The sequence below is a fragment of the Syngnathus acus genome, chromosome 21, assembly GCF_901709675.1.
Source record: "Syngnathus acus chromosome 21, fSynAcu1.2, whole genome shotgun sequence".
NCBI lineage: Eukaryota > Metazoa > Chordata > Actinopteri > Syngnathiformes > Syngnathidae > Syngnathus > Syngnathus acus.
Window position 1 is genome coordinate 7,164,518 of NC_051105.1, and position 17,981 is coordinate 7,182,498.

The window sequence follows — 17,981 nt, forward strand, 5'->3', positions numbered from 1 at the left end:
CGTTTTGCTGAAGAGATAAAACCCACACACAATTGGCCTGTTATTTTTTTTTTTAATGAAAATAAAAAAAAGTGAAAGCAAAATCTCTATTAATCTTTCACTTTACAACAAATACAAGGAATGTGTTGGTGTTCATGCATTTCTTCATCCACAATGTATCAAAAGTGTAAAAACATTCACCAGCAAATTAGCAGTTCACCAAAAATCCTCATCTTCATCCTTGTGCGAGTATGCTGCAATGCTGTGGAAACAAAGACGAGCTCATTAAGTGCGACTCTACTTGAGCGGGGATATAAAAAGTAAAATAGGAGATGAGAGAGCAGAAAATAAATGAAATGTCATTCGGGGATGGATTGTGGAGGCTTATGTATGTATTATTAAAATGGATCAGTGAAGCCATACCTATTATCTTTCTCCTCAGACAAACTCTTGACCTCTGGGCTCACGTGTTCTTCACCTCCAGAGCTCTGACAAAAAAAAAAAAAAATCAATAAAAGTCAAGATGACTACAGTGGATTTTTTTCTTTTAAAATAATTAAATAATAATAGACCTTATCCCCAAAAAGATTTTTTTTAATTTTTACTTCCACGTTAAAGCTAAAGCACAATACAAATTGCAATAGAACAATATTTATAGCCATATTTTTTATATCATCTATGAAAAATGACCAATATTACTTCCGCTCACTGAGTCACTTAGTTGTGAAACTCTTCTTTATGATTTGTCACTACACTGTCTGTCTCTATACTGCCCCCTGGTGGCAAAGGCACACACACCAGAAGGAGTGGTACAAATGTCAATTGACATTGAATCATGAAATCATAATGCACAAACGGTTTAATTGCTTCTATTTAATTTTGTTACCAGTGCATGGGTGGGATTTACCTTGTCTTGTTTCTTTTCTCTGGCTTCCAAAACCATCTTCATGTATTTCTCCAAGGGGTTTTCATTTGGGACTTCTGCTTCCTGCCTCTTGTCCCCATCTGCCTTGACTTCCTTCTCCTCCACCACCTCCTGTTGTTGTTGTTGTTGTTTTTGTTGTTGTAAGAGCTAAGCAAGCACACAAGAAACCAACAAAAGGGATGAGTGGTTTAGACAAAAACAAACAAAAGTAAAGGACTAGTCAGTTAGTTACAGTTTCTTTCTCTAGTCTTTCCACTTCCTGCTGTTCTCTCTCTCTGGCCTCCTCTTGCTCCCTTCGCCTCACTTCTTGCCTTTCTTTTCTTTCTCGTTCCCATCGCTGTTCCTTATCCTCTTTATCCTCAATCTCAGGGGCTGTTGAGATTTGGGAAGATTCTGGGGGAAAAAAAGAAAAGGTATTATAATACCTTACAGGACTTGTCAACTGTTCTTGTCACTCACCCACTCGGCCCCGTGAGTCAGTCGCGGCTACCGGGAGGTCCCTCGGGGACTGTGGGCGGGGGACGGTGGGGCCACCAGGGGCCTCGGAGGAAGAGAGAGGGACGGCAGTGTCCAAGAGAAGCTCTGGAATGTAGCCGGGTTCTAGAGGGAGACACGGACAAAGGGATCTTTTATGCTTTGCCCACCGCCCCTCCTAAACAGGGCCACAGAAGCAGCGAAGAATACATAATCGGAGGCCCTTCATCTTGGCCACTGTGTGAGGTTCTGGTCTCACACAGAAACTCATTAAAATGGTCTGCACATGAGCCAAAACCTCCAGACAAGACATGTCGCCTATTGCGGAAAGTCACAGAAAATCTACATTGCAAATATTTTTATTGCAAATCATATAAAATATTTTTTTAAAAGTATTAGTATATAACATATTTAATTTATTAAAGCAAGGAAAAGTGTGGATTTTTTTTTTAAATAATTAATTTTGTGGATATACTGTAAAATGAAACATGTCCAACTCCAAACTGCCAGCAGCAAATTAGTCAGAGTTCTTTTATGCTGTGTGCGTAAAATGTCAACAAAATTCGGAGTGGTAAGAAGAAGCACCACTTAAGGCTACCTGGTGAAATGCCAGTGAGATCCTCAATGTTTATCATCTCAGGCTGCGGGGAGGAATGTGAGCTGGAGGAGACGTGTTGTTGATTTGGAACACTGAAAGGAAAGTAGTAATTCACTGTCAGATGCATGCGTGTCACTGTTGTTGTTGGGGGAAAAAAAATAACAGCAAGCAGCGCCAGACGGTACCTGTGACGATTTCGGACCGTGCTCTGGAGCTGAGGGCTGCGAGGGGGGCTCAGCTCGGGGGAGAATTCACCTGAGCTGGACGCCTCGTCTTGGGGGGCCGAGGGGAGGCGGCTGTCCTGTGAGTCCTGGAGCAACGCCGCCGAAGCGACTTCTGGCAAAAGCGAAGAATTAAATAATGAAAGCTTTATGGGTAAGACGTACATTCGCTGGGCACACTACAGTATGGAATTTTTTAAATTTCATCTTTTTAAATTTTTTTAAAGCTTTTAAGAATTTCAATTTCACATAGTGTGTTGTGCTGAACATGACTATCGACTTTCTGTACCAGCTGCATCTGAAGGAAGCGTTCTCCTGGTGAGAAAGGACACATGTGAGAATGAGCGTTGCTCTTTAGGGGGGTCATCACGTCTCGTAGACTGAAGTTCAGCTGACGAAAGGCTGCTTATGCCGTAAGACTTGTTAAGCTGGTCTTGATAGAAGGTCACTCGGTGTTGAGGAGCTGGAAAGGCGTTTCCGGCATCAGAGGCTGCTGGGGAGGGGGTTCGTGCTTTTTTGGGGGAAAGTGGTCGAATGAAGCTCTTTGACAGGTGGGAGGTGTAAGGGTGAGAGAGGTCAGAATTTTGTGTCAGCTGAGGCGAGTCAGCCCGACTTGAAGGGGTTGAGGGGCGCCTTCGTGAGACGCTGGAGCGCGCTGCCCTCTGCTGGTACTTTCGGCATTTTGCCTCCAAGCTTTCAGACTCCTTCTCCAGCTCTCGCATGCGAGCGTTGCATTCGGCCAGCATCTCCAAGTCGGAGTTGGAGTCGGCGTGCGCGAGCTGGCCAACATCGCCGACGTAAGCCGCTCGGGACCACGGCGCCGCTCGGTCCACGTGGATGTCGGGGAGGGCCAGCTTGTCCATCACAGAGCGGTCCACCAGGGAAGGCTTGGGGTTGAGGAGCACTTCGTTTTCAAGAGCTGTGGAAAAAAGTATTTGACCCAGTTTTGTATTCTGAGCCAAAGCAAGCTTCCCGCGCTACCAGATACCTTGTTGGGTTTGGCGAAGCTGCATTTTGAGGTCGTCAACATGAGCGGTCGTCCACTGCAGCTTCTCCTCACATTCCATCAGCTGCACCTTCAGCTGACCGCATCGCTCCACCTACCGCAATCCAGCAGAGGGTTACTCCGTACATCGATACTCAGCGCACTGTGAGGCGAGAAGGTGAGTCACCTCCAACTGGAGCTGTTTCTGCAGCACGTGCTTCTGGTTGGCAAACTCCTCCTCATTCAGTTTGCGAGCGCTCTGAAGATTGCGCAGCTCCACCTGCAAGGCCAGCTCCTCGTCGGAGGGCTTGCCCAAATCTGAAAGCGGGGTGAACATCCGGCGCTCAACATAAACGAGGACACTATTGAAATATTCTGCCGCTCACCTGCATGGAGATGCCGGTTCTCCTCCTGGGCTTCCTCCAGTTGTTTCTTCAGTAGCTTCACTTGCCCCTGCAAGTGTGCGTTGTCTTCTTTCAAACTGGGGAAGTCGTTCATACTCTCCAGCCTTTCTCTCAGCAGTTCGTTCTGCTGACGGAGCAGATGAGTTTGCTGCTGCGCAGTGTCGAGCTCCCCCTTGAGGACCAGAGATTTTTTTTCAACGGACGTCATGCGACTCATTCGGTAACTCCGACATTTTTATCACCTGCAACTGTTTCATCTCTGAGCTAGCTTTATTGTACTCCTCCAATTTGGCTTTGATTGCAGCCGTATCTTGTTCAATGCGAATGCTTTCCTCTAAGAAAAAAAAAAAGAGGCATTAAACATGAGCTTAATGCTGAAGAACAACATTGGGTTGGTTTCAAGATTCACCTTTGTTTCGCTTCTCACTGGTTGTTAGTTGCTCTGTTCTCTTATTGTAATCCTCCTTTAGCTCCATCTTATAACTAAGGTCACATGCACAATACAATGTCAAATGGAAAGTTCTGGAGTTGGAATAAGCACACTTGAAACAAGTGGGATGACCCAAAAGACAACTTCAGATACCTGGAAAGTTCATTCTTCAGTTTTTGGTCATACATGTCTTCCATGGTCTTCACTGCTAGTTCTCGTCTCCTCAGCAGCTCTTCGCCAGCCTTAACCTTCTCTTGGTGTATTTGACAAGTCCTGCATTCAGAATTTTTGTCAATATCATCGTCAACAATCCATCTATTTATTTTCATGATTTCGAAACCTACTCCTCAAAAGACTCCATTCGCAATTTCAGTTCATTTTCTCTGTTACGCAGCGTGTCGATTTCCTTCAGCACCATTTGCCTCTGCATGTACACATTTTTTTCCTCGATCTGAGACGATAAAAAGTATCCACGACGGCATCGGTTAAAGTCAATCACACAAAAAAAACCTCAGTGCTGCTTGTTATTCACCTCCTGTTGTTTTTGAAGGCGCTCAATGGCGTGTTTCTCCCTGGTGCTCAACGCTTTCGTCTTCATCTCGTAGGTTCTCTCCAGTTCTTGTTTGAGCTTGTCAAACTCTTTCTGGAACTGCACTTTTTCCTCCATCTTGACCTTGGCGAGTTCAACCTCTTTAAAATGCTGCAACTACAGAGAATACCGACAGCATTAAAGCCGCATTGAAATAAGATATTTGAGGCTTGAGGAATTTGTTTCAGTTACCTTTGTTGTCATTTCAGTCTGCAACTGGGATTCTAACTCTCTCTTATAGGAAGCCAGCTTAGACTGAAATGAAAACCACCTTTCGCCGCTGTAATTCACATTCTCATATTCCTTGTCGATCATTTTCATCTTCTCAACTGGAACGTAATGTAAGGGCACATCATGCATGTGTATTGAAAATTGAAAAATGAAATAATCATACCCAGAGACTGTTCATAACTTGCTGAGCTTGTTGTCTGAGTGTCGGCATCGCGGCGAAGGCTCGTAGTCTGATGGTCAGTGATGTGAGACACAAGGTTGATTAAAAAGCCTGTTCGGAAAACAGGACATGTGTCACAAAGATAATTGACATTTACTGAAAGAAAATAATACATCTTTCAATATTGAAGATGAGTATGGGAACTATAAGAGGAAATATATTATTTTATGTACGATATAGCTCACCTGTATTATCGATGGTCTGAGACTGTAAGAAAAGAAGACACATTCAAACTGATGCGTAACATTTCAACAATTTCAGCTTTTACTGTTTATTACCAAGGATTTGTAAAGTGGTGAGTCAGGGCTGATTTGAAGATGCCGAAGGAGATCTCCTTTCTTGAGCACCTAAAACAATTCAACAAAAAATATTATTATACATAAAATAATAAGATTCCCTTTACGGGCTGTAAACACTTCAGTGTTACCTTCTCTTTGGACAGGCCACTCTCAGGGCAGAATACAGATAGTGAGTACTCATAGCCTGAGCTGTGAAGATAGTCAGCCACCATGTTGTTGCAAGCTGAGACCAAAAGTGAATCTGGTCGCAGTGATGGTCCTGCTCCACTTAACGGTGCTGGTTTTAATTCGTGGATGAGTTGGTTGCGCAGCTGAGTCTTATACACACACCGTAAAAATAAGAAAGAAGAATTAGGCAATTGAAAGGAAATCGTTTATTTGGCTACAGACTAAAATACTGATGACTTACCTTAAGTGTATCCAGTACTCCCTTATCCCTAAGCGTTTTATAAAGCCTCTTCCTCAGCTCGTCTGGGGATAAAGCATCTTCCTTTGCTGACATTTTTTGTATGATTCGAGGTCCTGAAATTCAAGGAATCAAAAGAAGATCGACGACCTCTTAGCGCATTCCTAGATGATGTCAGCCAATGTCAACGATAATATGACATTGTGAGAAATCATTTCAAATTTGTTGTTGTTTTTGAGTGGTTTAGGTTGCGCTTGGAAACTGAAGCGCATCCTCATGACGCAGGAGGCGTGCCCTGAGATTTAAATCCGCCAACGGACATCCTGCATTGTTCAACAGTTATGACACAGTAATACATTTGTTGCAAAATGATTTATGGCATCAACTACATATTTTGAGTTATAATTGTATGATTAGTGTTGTTTTCAACCACCACTAAAATAATTGATCAAAAAACATTACATAGGTATAATTTTTGCAAACAGACCATGTGACGTGACGTCATCTACATGCGCCAGCCGTCGCTGCATACCGGAAGTTTCAAAAGTAGGTAAACAAACGGTGAGTTTTTCATTTTTATGATATTACCTTTCAATTTAACTCACACATACTATGTTGGTACTGCCTTTCGTATACGTATTCATAAACCAGCAATCGTTTGTATATGACTGTCGTTATTGTGCTAGAAAAGACGGTAATCTTGGACTGTTTCATTGCTGTTTCGCTTGGTGTGATTCTACTGCAAGGGACAGGCCGTCAAAATAATGTCTGGCAGTTTTTACTTTGTCATGGTTGGTCATCATGACAACCCGGTGTTTGAGATGGAGTTCTTACCATCAGGGAAACCTGACTGCAAGGTAAGGTGTCCCTAATAATATTAGTATATGTCGCCACGATGCGTACAATTTCAGTGGGTTTCTTTTTTTGACCATAGGATGACCACCGTCACTTAAACCAGTTTATTGCACACGCAGCCCTGGATTTGGTGGATGAAAACATGTGGCAGTCTAACAATATGTATTTAAAAACGGTAGACAAGTTCAACGAGTGGTTTGTGTCCGCCTTTGTCACTGCAGGACATATCCTTTACTATGTTGTTGTGTTTTTCCTCTCCACTGCATGCAGATTGTTAATTGATTATGGTCGAATTTTCTTTAATTACTCTTGCCATACATATAAGATTCATCATGCTTCACGATGTGAGACAGGAAGATGGAATCAAGAACTTTTTTAATGATGTCTACGATTTATACATTAAGGTTAGTCGTCTGTTATCGAATGGCTCTCAATAGAGTTTGTGAGTTATTAATGTGGATTTTTCTGTATTTCAGTTTGCAATGAATCCATTCTATGAGACCAATGCACCTATCCGCTCTACAGCTTTTGAGAGGAAAGTACAGTTTCTTGGAAAGAAACATCTTCTTAATTAACGGTGTAATTTTGCTGTCTGCGTTGTGTCTTGTGAATAGTCACATGGACTGTACACACATTTCCTCTATAAAGCATTTTTGTAATATTATGTACATAGGTGCTCTGCATTAATTGTACTCATACAAATCGGGTGAAAGTTGGCCCGTATAATATCAAAAGCAGGAAGCAGCCTGTGTGTAAAGGAGTGCCATTAAAGGCGGAACACCGGTGTGACACCTGTAACTCATTTCTTCCACTTTGTTTTGTTGAAAGTAATCCTGTAGTCCTATAAACAGGAATCAAAAACCGGTTCTTTTGAGAACCAGTTCCCTTTAATTTGCTTCTTTATTATTGCCTGATGATAATTATTCAGTTAAGTATTTTTGTTCTTAACTGAGCGGCCACTCCACCCTAAACTGATCTCCCAGTGTTAGAAACCTGAAGTTACCAGGGCAAACAAATGCCTAACTCACAAGTAAATGTTTAGTTAAAAAAAATCTGGAGTGCAGTCTTCTCGAAAGTTTCTTCAAAACTGGCAGTAGTTTGAAGAGTTAATTTTGTTAATTTTTAAAACAGAAAAGTCCAACTGTTTAATCTTTGCTATCAGCCTAAAGTGGAGCCCTGTGTCTGTTACTGATGAGTCCACCAATAGTCATTCTTATCTTGTGAGTCGATAAAACCTTTGAAGAAAATCTGCCTTTAGATATTTCCAGCCCCCATCATCACAGTGCTACTTAAGTCAAGCCTTTCATATCTTGGTCATGCCTCAAGGACTAAGTTGAATATGAAAACCGTGGAGGGGAATAAGTTCTTGGTAGCTTTGCTTCCTCTCAAATGTTTGAAATTTGTAGAATAACATCACCTTTAAATTCAATCCACATATTTCTGCAATTCAAGAGTCAAAGAATTCAGTTCATCCCAGATGCTTTATTTGTTGGTTGGCATATGAATAATGAACAACAAATGCAAGTATTAGCATTTTATTTCAGTTTTGAAAAAAAAGCAAAAAAAAAGACCTTCAACTGTAAAGCATAAAAAAATCAACAGACTCAATGTCCCCCAAACCAAAAATCAAAGGTGCTCTTCAGCAATAGCCACAATTGCATCACTACTTTCCTCTTAATTTCTTGTACGAGTGAATAAAAAAAATGCAAGTTTCCACTTTTAATGCTTATTAGGGAGCATTTGTACTCTGAGAACTTAGTAATAATCAATTCACAAGGCAAAAACGTGCAAATGTGTCAAAAATCACTTGATTTGTTAGTAACATATGTGAGGAATAAGAAATAATGCAAATCTAAATATTAACACGATCTTCACATAATTGCACTCATCTACAGATTGGCATGTTTTTAGGTACCCACACAAAGCTAATAGGAAATGCAGTTAATTCATTCTTAAAACGTGACCTTTGAACTCAGTGCTTTCGTAATTATATGTAGTAAGACACACTTAGTGCTTCCCCTTTTCAACTGACCTCATCTGTAAGCAAATCCTGATTATTTACGAAGGTTGCGGTGAGCAACTTAGATGTTATGAGCAGCAGGTGGCGGCAGAACGAGGCTTTCTGTGGAGCTTGATCGTGTCCGTTGGGATGAGGTGGTCCGCTCGCTCGTCCATCGCCAAAACCCTACGCACCGCCTCCTCGAAGGCCACCGCTACATTCGTGGCATCCTTGGCGCTGGTCTCATAATAGGGGTGGTCACCATTCTCCTGGCACCACCGCCGGGCCTCCTCGGTGGACACTTGTCTCTCGCTCACGTCTAGTTTGTTGCCCAGCACCACGAAAGGGAACTTCTCCGGCTCCTTGACGTCAGCGTAGTAGATGAACTCTTTCTTCCAGTTGCCCAGATTGAGGAAGCTCTGGTTGTCATCGACGCTGAAGGTGAGCAAGCAGCAGTCGGAGCCTCTGTAAAAAGGAGTCCTCAGGCTACGAAAGCGCTCCTGGCCGGCGGTGTCCCAGATCTGCAAGGTGACCTGGTGGCCATCCACCTCCAGGTCCTTGTTGAGGAACTCCACGCCGATGGTGTGGAAAAGGTGCGCGTCAAACTTGTTGGTGACGTAGCGGTTCATGATGGAGCTCTTTCCCACGCCGCCGTCGCCCAGGAGGATAACTTTCAGGAGAGACGTTTTGGTTGACATGGCTGCTCGTGGCAAATCACTGCGATGAAAGGGATGACCTGCTTCGAAGATGCAACATGTCACTGCTTTAATGAACAAACATAATGCTATAGTATTTCTCCAGGCAAACTACATTCTGGTCTGGTCGCCAGTCGATCACATCAAACACATGAAGACAGACACCCATGCTGTCTACACCTAAGTTGGGTGAGTAATAATACACAATTAGTGACTCACGTATAAAAAAAAAAAACATACAAATGGATACCACACCTTTCCAATGCTAAACCTGCCATTTATGAGCAGTGTTTTATAAACTACATTGCTGGAAACTAGATTTTTACTGAAATACACATCTGGTTCTTTCTGTGGCTGAGTAAATCCAATAAATGTCATTGGGTACTAAATACACAAAATAATTTTGATACAAGCAAACGAATCTTAAATACAATCACGAGATGTGATAGCCGGTTGCAGACTCACCACTGATTGATTTAAGCTTCCTCCACTGGTCCAGATCATGTGGTGCAGACCCTGCTACTCAGTCACATGCTCGTTTGTTCAGTCTCGGTATGGACGGCCATGTAAGCTCCACTTGCACTGCCTGCAAAACAGCGGTTGACTGGTAAATGGTTGGCAGGAGACAGCGACTTCAGCTGGGCAGCTCGCAATGGACCTTTTAAAAACCTGCTAGGTAGAAATGCTCCCAATATGTAATTGCCTCATACATTGCCATAGCTGTGACGTGATGTGTGATGTCGTGCGTACGTCGTATGTCGATGACATACTGCGGTAGAGGAGAATAATCCACAAGCTATTTGACAAATAATAAACAACAAATAATACCGAAAGACATCCGCACAGCTGGGGTTAAGAAGACAGACGAGTTTACTTCATTGCAAAAACGCTACATTGCAGTTCGATCTATTTAGCTTCCGCGCCCGTTTGAACGTGAAAAGAAAGAAATATGTGCAATGTATGTGTATTCCATCTTGCCTTCTTTTTCGTGGCCCGAGATAATCAACGTCAAGTCGTTTCCTGGTCACTCCGAAGGCTCGATGCTACCGCCGCTAGCCTATTGGGATGCTAACGACAGCGATCCTGCAAGCAATGGACAGCCCCGGTCACGTGACGGAATAAACCAATCAGCGAGCTCGGCTGATTAACACGCGAAAATAAAAAAAAATAATTTGGACGTAGATCATGTGCAAAACTACCTTAACCTGACTGGAGTGCAAAGTTGCATAATTTAAACAGTTGTTTGCAAAGTTGCATAATTTAAACAGTTGTTTGTATTCAGGGTGCAGCCACAATAAGAGACAGGGATAGAAAACAAGAAATTTAATGTAAAACTACAGAGAAATGTGAAAGCAGAATTTACAGCAGTAATGCACAATTTTTTTTAATCATAGAAACTAGCCTGTCTTCAAAAATCTATTTGTAACATCGCGTTTCAAATGACTTTTTTTTTTTTTTTCATTTAAAGCAATCTATTATACATAATGACTGAACATGACCAAGTGTTGGCCTTTCAATGTTTTGAGATGTTTATAAAAATCAGGCCATGACATTTCAACTAATATGCAATCACTGATTCTAAGAACGGTTTTGAAACATTGTTGATATGACTTTGACACAGGTGATTCTTAAAAGATCTGAGATTCATCTTCTTGACACGGCCCTGAGGTCAAGACTACATTGTCAAGCCCGATCTCCCCTCCAACGCCTCTTCCGCGCTGAGCTTCAAAGATGATCTGTAAGACATTCATTGATGACATCAGTAGTGTTACCTTCTGATCCATATTATTACGCAACATCGCCAAATGACTCACTGATTGTGGTGCTTCTTCTTTCCAGGCCACAGTGAGGAGCTCCATCTGCCATTCCTGATTCCTGCTGCGGCTCTGCTCCCAAACCGGGTAAGCGTTGTTATCCAACAGCACTTTGAGCGTTCCCACGTTGTGACCCACGACACGGTAGTTGAATGTCAGACAGAAGCTGCCTTGCGTTGCGCGATCACTGAGCAGCAACTTGAGCTTGGCCATGTTCTCCTGCTTGCCTAGCAGACCGCTCATTGACATGTAGTACTCAGCACCTGAAGAAAATTTGTGATTGTGATTTACTAATGAACGAAATTGCCATAGTTGCCGTTTTTTAATTTTTTTCACATAAACTGTATTAACCAGCACCAATTATATTATGTAATATGTTAAAACTCCCTTCCATCTAATAGACTAGTAATCTCCATCTACTATTTTTGAAAATTCATTACCTCTGCCATGGTATGCTACGCTCCAGTCCATGTCATCAGTCTTGTCTTGGACCCACTCACATGCTCCCTGGTCAAAATTGCAGTCCATGATAAACTCTAGTATAAAGAAAGAAAAGCTTGATTATGTTCCCAGTTATCAGATAAAAACTCATTATGCAGTGGAAGTGTCATTTCTCATACCTTCCTGAAGTGGCGCTGTTTCAAACGGTTTCACCTCTTTGGCTGGACCAAAAACCGATTCAAAGTCCTCTGCTGCGACATCGAGAGATAAATAACAACTGTGTATTGTGGTCTACATACAAAATCGATTAACAACTTTTTTTATGTGACTTGAACATTTCCAAAAGCCATACATTGTATTTCAACCAGCAAGTTTGGACTTGCCCTGCTGTCATCATGTCTTGAGTGGGGAGGAACTCTGACTTTTGGATACAGCCCCCCAAGCGTTTAAGAGCAGGCGGCTTTCGACATTCAGTCAAGTGACAGCTGGACTTATTGAACCCGAACACCCTTAAGTGGTCTAGTGTAGTGAAAGATCTCCAGTGCTGATGACAGACCTTCCTGCAAGGAGTCAGTCTGTTTGCACAACAGCTGTTTTGGGGAAAGCGGAATAAAAGGCTTCTTAACCTTCTCCCAGGGTATGGGAAGTTGATCCAGGATGACTTGTGTTGTATCTCTCAGGTCTTACTTGCCAAGAGTATTAAAAAAAAAAAATCTCCGGTAGGTGATGGATGCCTTGAGGCCCGTCTCTCGCTAGGTAACGTCTTTCACAGACCCTGGCGTTTCCCCAAAGATGACGGGTGAAACGCGACCTAAATACATCCGTCCCAATTTTCTTGAACCTATACTTGTTCAAAGACCTTAGGCCCAGCATTTATAATTTTAGTAATCTGAATGATTAGGGGTGTGCCATTTAAGGCTCCTTTCGATTCGATTCAGGGCAGTATGACTCAAATATTTAACGATTATCACAATATTGTGGTGGTAGCTTGAATTTCTGAACGCACTTTTTAAATTCCCTTTAGCTTGTTGCTTTAGGTGCCACCTCAAGCTAAACAACTTTCGCATTTAATAATCATGGACCCCAATGGCATCGTAGCCCATGTGATCTCATGAAATCACAAGAAATGCAACAATGAAGGCCCATGTGACGAAATATGAGCAGAAAACAAGCAGACATCCAGTTAGCATTTACACAGAACTGAAGCCACTTACTAAAAACATCTCCTCTCGGATTGAGCTGGTTGTCTTCCTCTTCTTCTTCCTCTTCTTCAGAAAACTTGTCCACTGGTGTCCCCACAGTTGATTCACCAGTGTGTAGCTCTCCATCATAGTCAAAAGACTGCGGGTGGATTTTCTCAGGTGGGGTCACAACTGGTTCAGGGATGATGTTTTTGATGTCCTCGTTCTCAAGTTTACCTCCCAGATTTCCGGTTTGTTCTTCGTAGTCTGGTATAGCTATAGGCAAGAGGAACTAAATTAGCCATGTGGGATTTCAAACATGTGGGAGGGCTTTCAGTATTTCACCAGATGGTATGCATCGGAATACCTTGCGCACCACAAATGACAACAAAAAGTCAAGACTGCATACATTAACAATCACTAACATGCAGTTCAAACTTCAGATTATGAAATAAATTATCATTCATTACCTGGTTACGAAAGAGTTCAATCACGGCAATATTTGTACAAATGTCATGCAGCAGTTTACAAGCCTGATGCCTGCTGTGAGATAACCACGAGGAAAGTCGAGATGACTTCTCGGAAGGAGTTGCGGAAAAGCAGGCGATTAATTCATTAATGGAGTTGCCGGGCAGGGAGGTTGCAATGAAAGCAGCGTCTCGGATTCCGCACAGTCTCACCATTGAGGACATGATCTGCGCTGCCTCTCTTTCCATTCCATGACCTCTGATAAAACGGCTTGACTATAAAAAAATGAAAGCACCTTCATTCACGGCAAACAATCTCTGGCTTTCTTCGTCTACCATCTGTAAAACTTTACTAGCTCTGAAGTGCAGGAAATCAGACTGGAACTGACCGCTGATGTATTAATACTCAAACTAAAAATATGCAGCCGTAAAAATGCCTGTCGGTTCTGCGGAGTGTCAGGGAAAGAAAAGCATCTGTTGTTGGACACCGGGTGAAGATTTAGGACATCTCAAATGGAACCTCCGAGACGAGTCGGTTTGTAATTCGGTATCGTGTATCGTATCCGGGATCTCACCGGAGCATTCGAAGCCATTGCCTCGGAAGCCTGACTTGCACCGGCACTTGTACGATCCTTGAGTGTTCAGACAGACAGCTTGATGGCTGCACTTGTTGGTGCTGGATGCACACTCATCCAGATCTGGAAATCACAAGAATTTTTACTTTTCCGACCGCAGATCCTTTTCCTGAATATTATCTTTGATTCACCTTACCGACACAATCGTATTTGCCATCGAGATATTTCAAATCGAATCCATCCCGGCACTTGCAGAAGTAGCTGCCGAATGTGTTCACACATTGCCTGTTATATGGACAAAGGTTGCTTCCGGTAGCGCATTCATCGACATCTAAAGGGAAATCAAACACAAAATGCAGAATCACTCGACCAATCAGAGTATCAACTGGTTAAAAGTTGTTTCCTTCTTTTGATGTTCATGTGGATGCACTATTTTGCCTTCAGGTGAGGCTTTATTTCTATTTTATGAGTGCGTCAAGAGTTTATGCCTTATAAATGTCAGGAATGGTAACTTGGCTGAAATGAAAACATGTACAACATTTTTTTTCCCCAGTTTTTGTTGGCTCGAAGTAGGCTCTGAAATGTCTCCAACTCCTTTATCTGTGCCCAAGCCAAGTTGGCTCTATTTTAACTCAGAAAGCGTAGTGGAACTACAAACCTTAATTGCCTCCCTCTGATTTACCAGCCAAGCACGCAATAGCCACAAATTAGAAATTTTATAGAGTTGTCCCCTACGCATAAAACTCCCTCATACATTGGAATCAAGCCAAAGCCAATTCCTTCCCCCCTTTGTATCCCGAGTTTCCTCTTCTTGTCTTACATCCTACTTTGATCTGTCTTTGGTTGCACCATATGTTAGACATTTTTTTTTTTTTTAACAACAGTTTCTTTGCAAGTGTTTTTTTTTTTCTCCTCACCTACGCAAGTCCTCTCATCTGGTGCCAATCGCAGTCCCACCGAGGGGCAGAGGCAGCGAATCTCCCCATCAACTTCCTCACAGCCATACTGACAATGAGCGAGTGAGCAGGTCCTGGAATCTAACATGCACAGTCAGCAAAAAAAAAAAAATCATAAAAACCTAACACATGATGTGCAAAGACCTGGTGGGACTCACTTCCGCAAGATCCATCAGGCAATAAAGTGTACCCGTTGAGGCAGTAACACTTGTAACTGCCGTGGGTGTTCATGCAACGATGTTCACACGGGCGAGGGATCAAGCCACATTCGTTTAAATCTTCAAAAGAGAAAGAAATCATATTTTTCATGTCTCCAACTGGAAGCAGTGCTTTACAATCCAATCTTTTGAGGCGGAATGCATATTCACCCTGATTGCATGTTTTTCCCGTGTATCCCGGGTAGCACTTGCATTTATTGGGCCCGACGCAGTCGCCGTGCTTGCAGCCCGGCTCGCACTGGGCTGGAAAAACGTTTAGCGTGAAGAAGCAGACAAATATTAATCGTTGGAAGGTGAGGAAAAGATGGATTATTGTCAAACCACAAATATTAGGCTTCCAGTGTGGTTTAAGAAACTCCACTTCACGTTTTTTTACGACAACAATGGACTTTAAGGAGCATGGAATATTCTTAATACAGACTACAGAGGCTAGCCAGGCGGAATTTTGCAGGAGTTTTGTGTAATCACGCAATGACGAGGCTTCCCATGGTTAGATAATTAGCTGCTTGACAATGTCAGTGGTAGCATCTGGAGTGCGTATAAAATACTTGAAAACAGATGGCTCCACTTCCCCCATTCTGTTTCGGTGCCATTCAGCTCAAACAGTGACTCGCGAAAAAAAAAAAAAAAGTGATACCTTTTCCAGGTTGTCCCAAAAAAGATTTTGTTGGTTTGACGTGGTTGAGGTTTAGTTCTTCCACACCAAATTCCAAATCCTTTTTGGGACCTTCCTTGTTCACTGAGGCACGGTGTTCATAAAATAGTCTTTACCCAGACAGTCCGACAAAGTTGAAAGCATCCAGTTTTTCAAAATTTATAGATAAAACACAGAATTTGATTCTTGGACCAATCCCTGATTATGATTAGAAGGGTTTGACTTGACCTTTCTTACCCTCACACTGGCCTCTGCGATTTTTCTTCCAACCATAGCAACACTCCAGCTTCCTGCCGTAGCGACACACACCTGGTTGGCTTCCAGTGGAAACTTGTCTCAGCTGCCTTTATGGAGGAGCAAAGAGAGGTTCAAGGTAAGATGTGTAATCTTATTGTCAAAAACATAATTTATGGACACTTTGCTTTTGCTGCTTAGATGTTCTCTTGACATTGAAACACGTGTAGCTTGGTAGTCCATGTAAGCATGTCCAACACATCCACAGTCCAACTAAGTTGCCATTTTTGAGGTTAATTATAGCAGTGGTGTGAAAACACAACATCTGCCTACATGTTCCCTTCGGTGATAAAAGTAGGATTCCCCATGGAGCAACAATCAGTTGACAGGATGTCGGTTATAGAAGGTGTAAATCACCCTAATCAGACTCTTCCTGCTTCCTGCACCTTGACGCTTTATGCAACATCTCATTACCCTCGGCCAAGCACAAAGCGTACGGTTGCGGTTCGTATGTTCGGACATGACGGGCAAAACTAGATTTGGGGTTTTCCTTAAATGTCATTTTATTCAGCAAAGGTATCGGTACTTGGTATCGGTACCGGTGATAACGCAATAGTTGAATTCTTGTACTGGTATTGGTCTGAGAAAAAAAAAGAGTGGCGTTGAACATCTCTAGAGTTCTTTTTATTTATTTTTTTAAACTTTTTTAATTTACAGCCACTTACTGGTTCTTTGTCCAGTCACATTTTCCCAGGAACTTATCCTCGCAACAGTTAAGCACTGACTCTGCATTATTGCAAAACTTGAAATGGTATTTCGGATACAAAATGTCCTGGCCATCCTTTTATCCTCCAGGATCTGAGAAGTTGGCACTTACATTTCAAACAGATAGACAAACAAACCCGAGTCAAGTGCGCCACGGATTTTATGATCTTGGCGCAAGTCTACGTTCCATTCAGTGATATTCAAGTGTACTCTGTTTTTTTCAGCCGGCATCTTCCTCCACTCCTGTGCATGTCAGGCATCACATTTAAAATAACGAGAGATTGCATTACACTTGTATATTTATACCCCGTAGTAAATGAAGTCCTTTTACACAGAGATTAAACATCTCAGGAATGCATAGTAGGATGAGTCGCTGGGAAGTTTTGACACCAAATAGACTCAGTTTGGCAGTGGCAGGCAGCAAACCCCTTGAAAGTGGTCTCGGCTCCGGTGGGACTTGAGGAATCCGAGACAGGAGTTAAATTAACCAAAATAGCCCAAGGGAGAGTGACAGGTGCCCTTTAACTTCCTTTGCCCCATTTAACCAACTGTTGGAGTGCAAACATGCAATTATAATTAAAAAAAATGTCAAGCGGGTGTAAAGATTTAAAACAGGCTGGGTTTCGTGGTATTGTTAAATCAAATATATGCTGTTAAAAAACAACCATTTAACTCACAAATGCTCAAAATGCTTACAACTCACCTTCGTGCTTCTGCATCTCGAGATGAGATGTGGAGCAGGAGCAAAAGTGCACTGACGACAGTGATTGGAGTCATCGCTGGGAGTTCTCGGACTGGCTTTTGTGTTGCGGTTCTCTCTATAGCTCCTGTGCAAGAGCAGATCTCACACTTTTCTATTTGCACAATCTACGCTGTGTTGCATTTACTTCCACAACAAAGGCACCTCCAGGAAAGGAAAAAGGTATTTCTCTTCAAAGCTGCAGCACTACTCAGTGTCCCATTATTTGCTCTTTCCTCTCTGGAAATATAGAAGTGGGGAGCGCTAGGGTGGTTGTGAAGTAGGGGTGGGTGGGTAAGTGGGGTGGGGATTATGTCTGCTCACTGAAACCCAATACACATACCACATGGAATTCCTACTGCAGGTCTGCAAAGAGAATGAAAACAACTCAAATTGATCCAGTTTTTGTCTTACCTGTGATAACTTTAACATGCATTAGCCTGACCTGTATAGGCGTCACGTGATAATCAATAAATTGTCACCACTCACACTTAGGCCTCTCATAAATTATAAACTCTCATACGTCAACATCTGCTCCCCTCAAACCTCAATGATGAATGGCTTTATGATTTAATGGTAATTTGGTAACCATGCAGCTTCATTGATCATAGTTGTTGTAAACCACA

At 42.5% G+C, this 17,981-nt stretch overlaps 5 protein-coding genes across 12 annotated transcripts in view; 2 read left to right on the plus strand and 3 right to left on the minus strand.

Annotated features, from left to right (window-relative positions):
* Positions 1-32: 32 nt before the first annotated feature.
* On the minus strand, positions 33-6,048 carry ofd1 (OFD1 centriole and centriolar satellite protein). 2 transcript variants are annotated; one of them, XM_037239182.1, is made up of 22 exons: positions 5,765-6,048; positions 5,484-5,672; positions 5,335-5,403; positions 5,242-5,263; positions 5,000-5,107; positions 4,798-4,934; positions 4,549-4,722; positions 4,361-4,467; positions 4,170-4,289; positions 3,996-4,069; positions 3,829-3,920; positions 3,569-3,758; positions 3,370-3,500; positions 3,186-3,297; positions 2,487-3,116; positions 2,162-2,309; positions 1,977-2,068; positions 1,364-1,504; positions 1,137-1,297; positions 887-1,051; positions 403-467; positions 33-241 (listed from the first exon to the last, which is right to left on the minus strand). In XM_037239182.1, the coding sequence occupies exons 1-22, from the start codon at positions 5,855-5,857 to the stop codon at positions 196-198; spliced, it is 3,066 nt and encodes a 1,021-aa protein (XP_037095077.1). In that variant the 5' UTR covers positions 5,858-6,048; the 3' UTR covers positions 33-195. The 2 variants fall into 2 exon arrangements, with proteins under 2 accessions (XP_037095077.1, XP_037095076.1); XM_037239181.1 differs by having other exon boundaries at positions 2,162-2,312.
* Positions 6,049-6,227: 179 nt separating this feature from the next.
* Positions 6,228-7,414, plus strand: trappc2 (trafficking protein particle complex 2). Of its 3 annotated transcripts, none has more exons than XM_037239205.1 (5): positions 6,228-6,322; positions 6,448-6,618; positions 6,696-6,840; positions 6,935-7,020; positions 7,093-7,414. In XM_037239205.1, the coding sequence occupies exons 2-5, from the start codon at positions 6,526-6,528 to the stop codon at positions 7,189-7,191; spliced, it is 423 nt and encodes a 140-aa protein (XP_037095100.1). In that variant the 5' UTR covers positions 6,228-6,322; positions 6,448-6,525; the 3' UTR covers positions 7,192-7,414. The 3 variants fall into 3 exon arrangements, with proteins under 3 accessions (XP_037095100.1, XP_037095101.1, XP_037095102.1); XM_037239206.1 differs by having other exon boundaries at positions 6,453-6,618; XM_037239207.1 differs by having other exon boundaries at positions 6,256-6,322; positions 6,508-6,618.
* Positions 7,415-8,078: 664 nt separating this feature from the next.
* On the minus strand, positions 8,079-9,896 carry rab9a (RAB9A, member RAS oncogene family). 3 transcript variants are annotated; one of them, XM_037239201.1, is made up of 2 exons: positions 9,776-9,896; positions 8,079-9,351 (listed from the first exon to the last, which is right to left on the minus strand). In XM_037239201.1, the coding sequence occupies exon 2, from the start codon at positions 9,311-9,313 to the stop codon at positions 8,705-8,707; it is 609 nt and encodes a 202-aa protein (XP_037095096.1). In that variant the 5' UTR covers positions 9,314-9,351; positions 9,776-9,896; the 3' UTR covers positions 8,079-8,704. The 3 variants fall into 3 exon arrangements, with proteins under 3 accessions (XP_037095096.1, XP_037095097.1, XP_037095098.1); XM_037239202.1 differs by having other exon boundaries at positions 8,079-9,354; positions 9,776-9,893; XM_037239203.1 differs by having other exon boundaries at positions 8,079-9,332; positions 9,776-9,892.
* A 722-nt stretch (positions 9,897-10,618) lies between these two features.
* On the minus strand, positions 10,619-17,645 carry egfl6 (EGF-like-domain, multiple 6). 3 transcript variants are annotated; one of them, XM_037239197.1, is made up of 13 exons: positions 17,320-17,645; positions 15,855-15,961; positions 15,113-15,205; positions 14,903-15,022; positions 14,706-14,825; positions 13,985-14,119; positions 13,789-13,911; positions 13,427-13,489; positions 12,780-13,022; positions 11,745-11,813; positions 11,565-11,660; positions 11,125-11,387; positions 10,619-11,046 (listed from the first exon to the last, which is right to left on the minus strand). In XM_037239197.1, exons 1-13 carry the CDS (start codon positions 17,391-17,393, stop codon positions 10,939-10,941), a joined length of 1,614 nt encoding a protein of 537 aa, XP_037095092.1. In that variant the 5' UTR covers positions 17,394-17,645; the 3' UTR covers positions 10,619-10,938. The 3 variants fall into 3 exon arrangements, with proteins under 3 accessions (XP_037095092.1, XP_037095091.1, XP_037095093.1); XM_037239196.1 differs by having other exon boundaries at positions 11,745-11,816; positions 17,320-17,644; XM_037239198.1 differs by lacking the exon at positions 13,427-13,489 and having other exon boundaries at positions 11,745-11,816.
* The window catches only part of LOC119115042 (rho GTPase-activating protein 6-like), a 64,703-nt gene continuing 62,631 nt past the window's right edge, over positions 15,910-17,981 (plus strand). The window contains exon 1 of the mRNA XM_037239188.1: positions 15,910-15,990. The gene's annotated coding sequence lies outside the window, so the exon portion shown is untranslated. The remainder of the gene's footprint in view (positions 15,991-17,981) is intronic.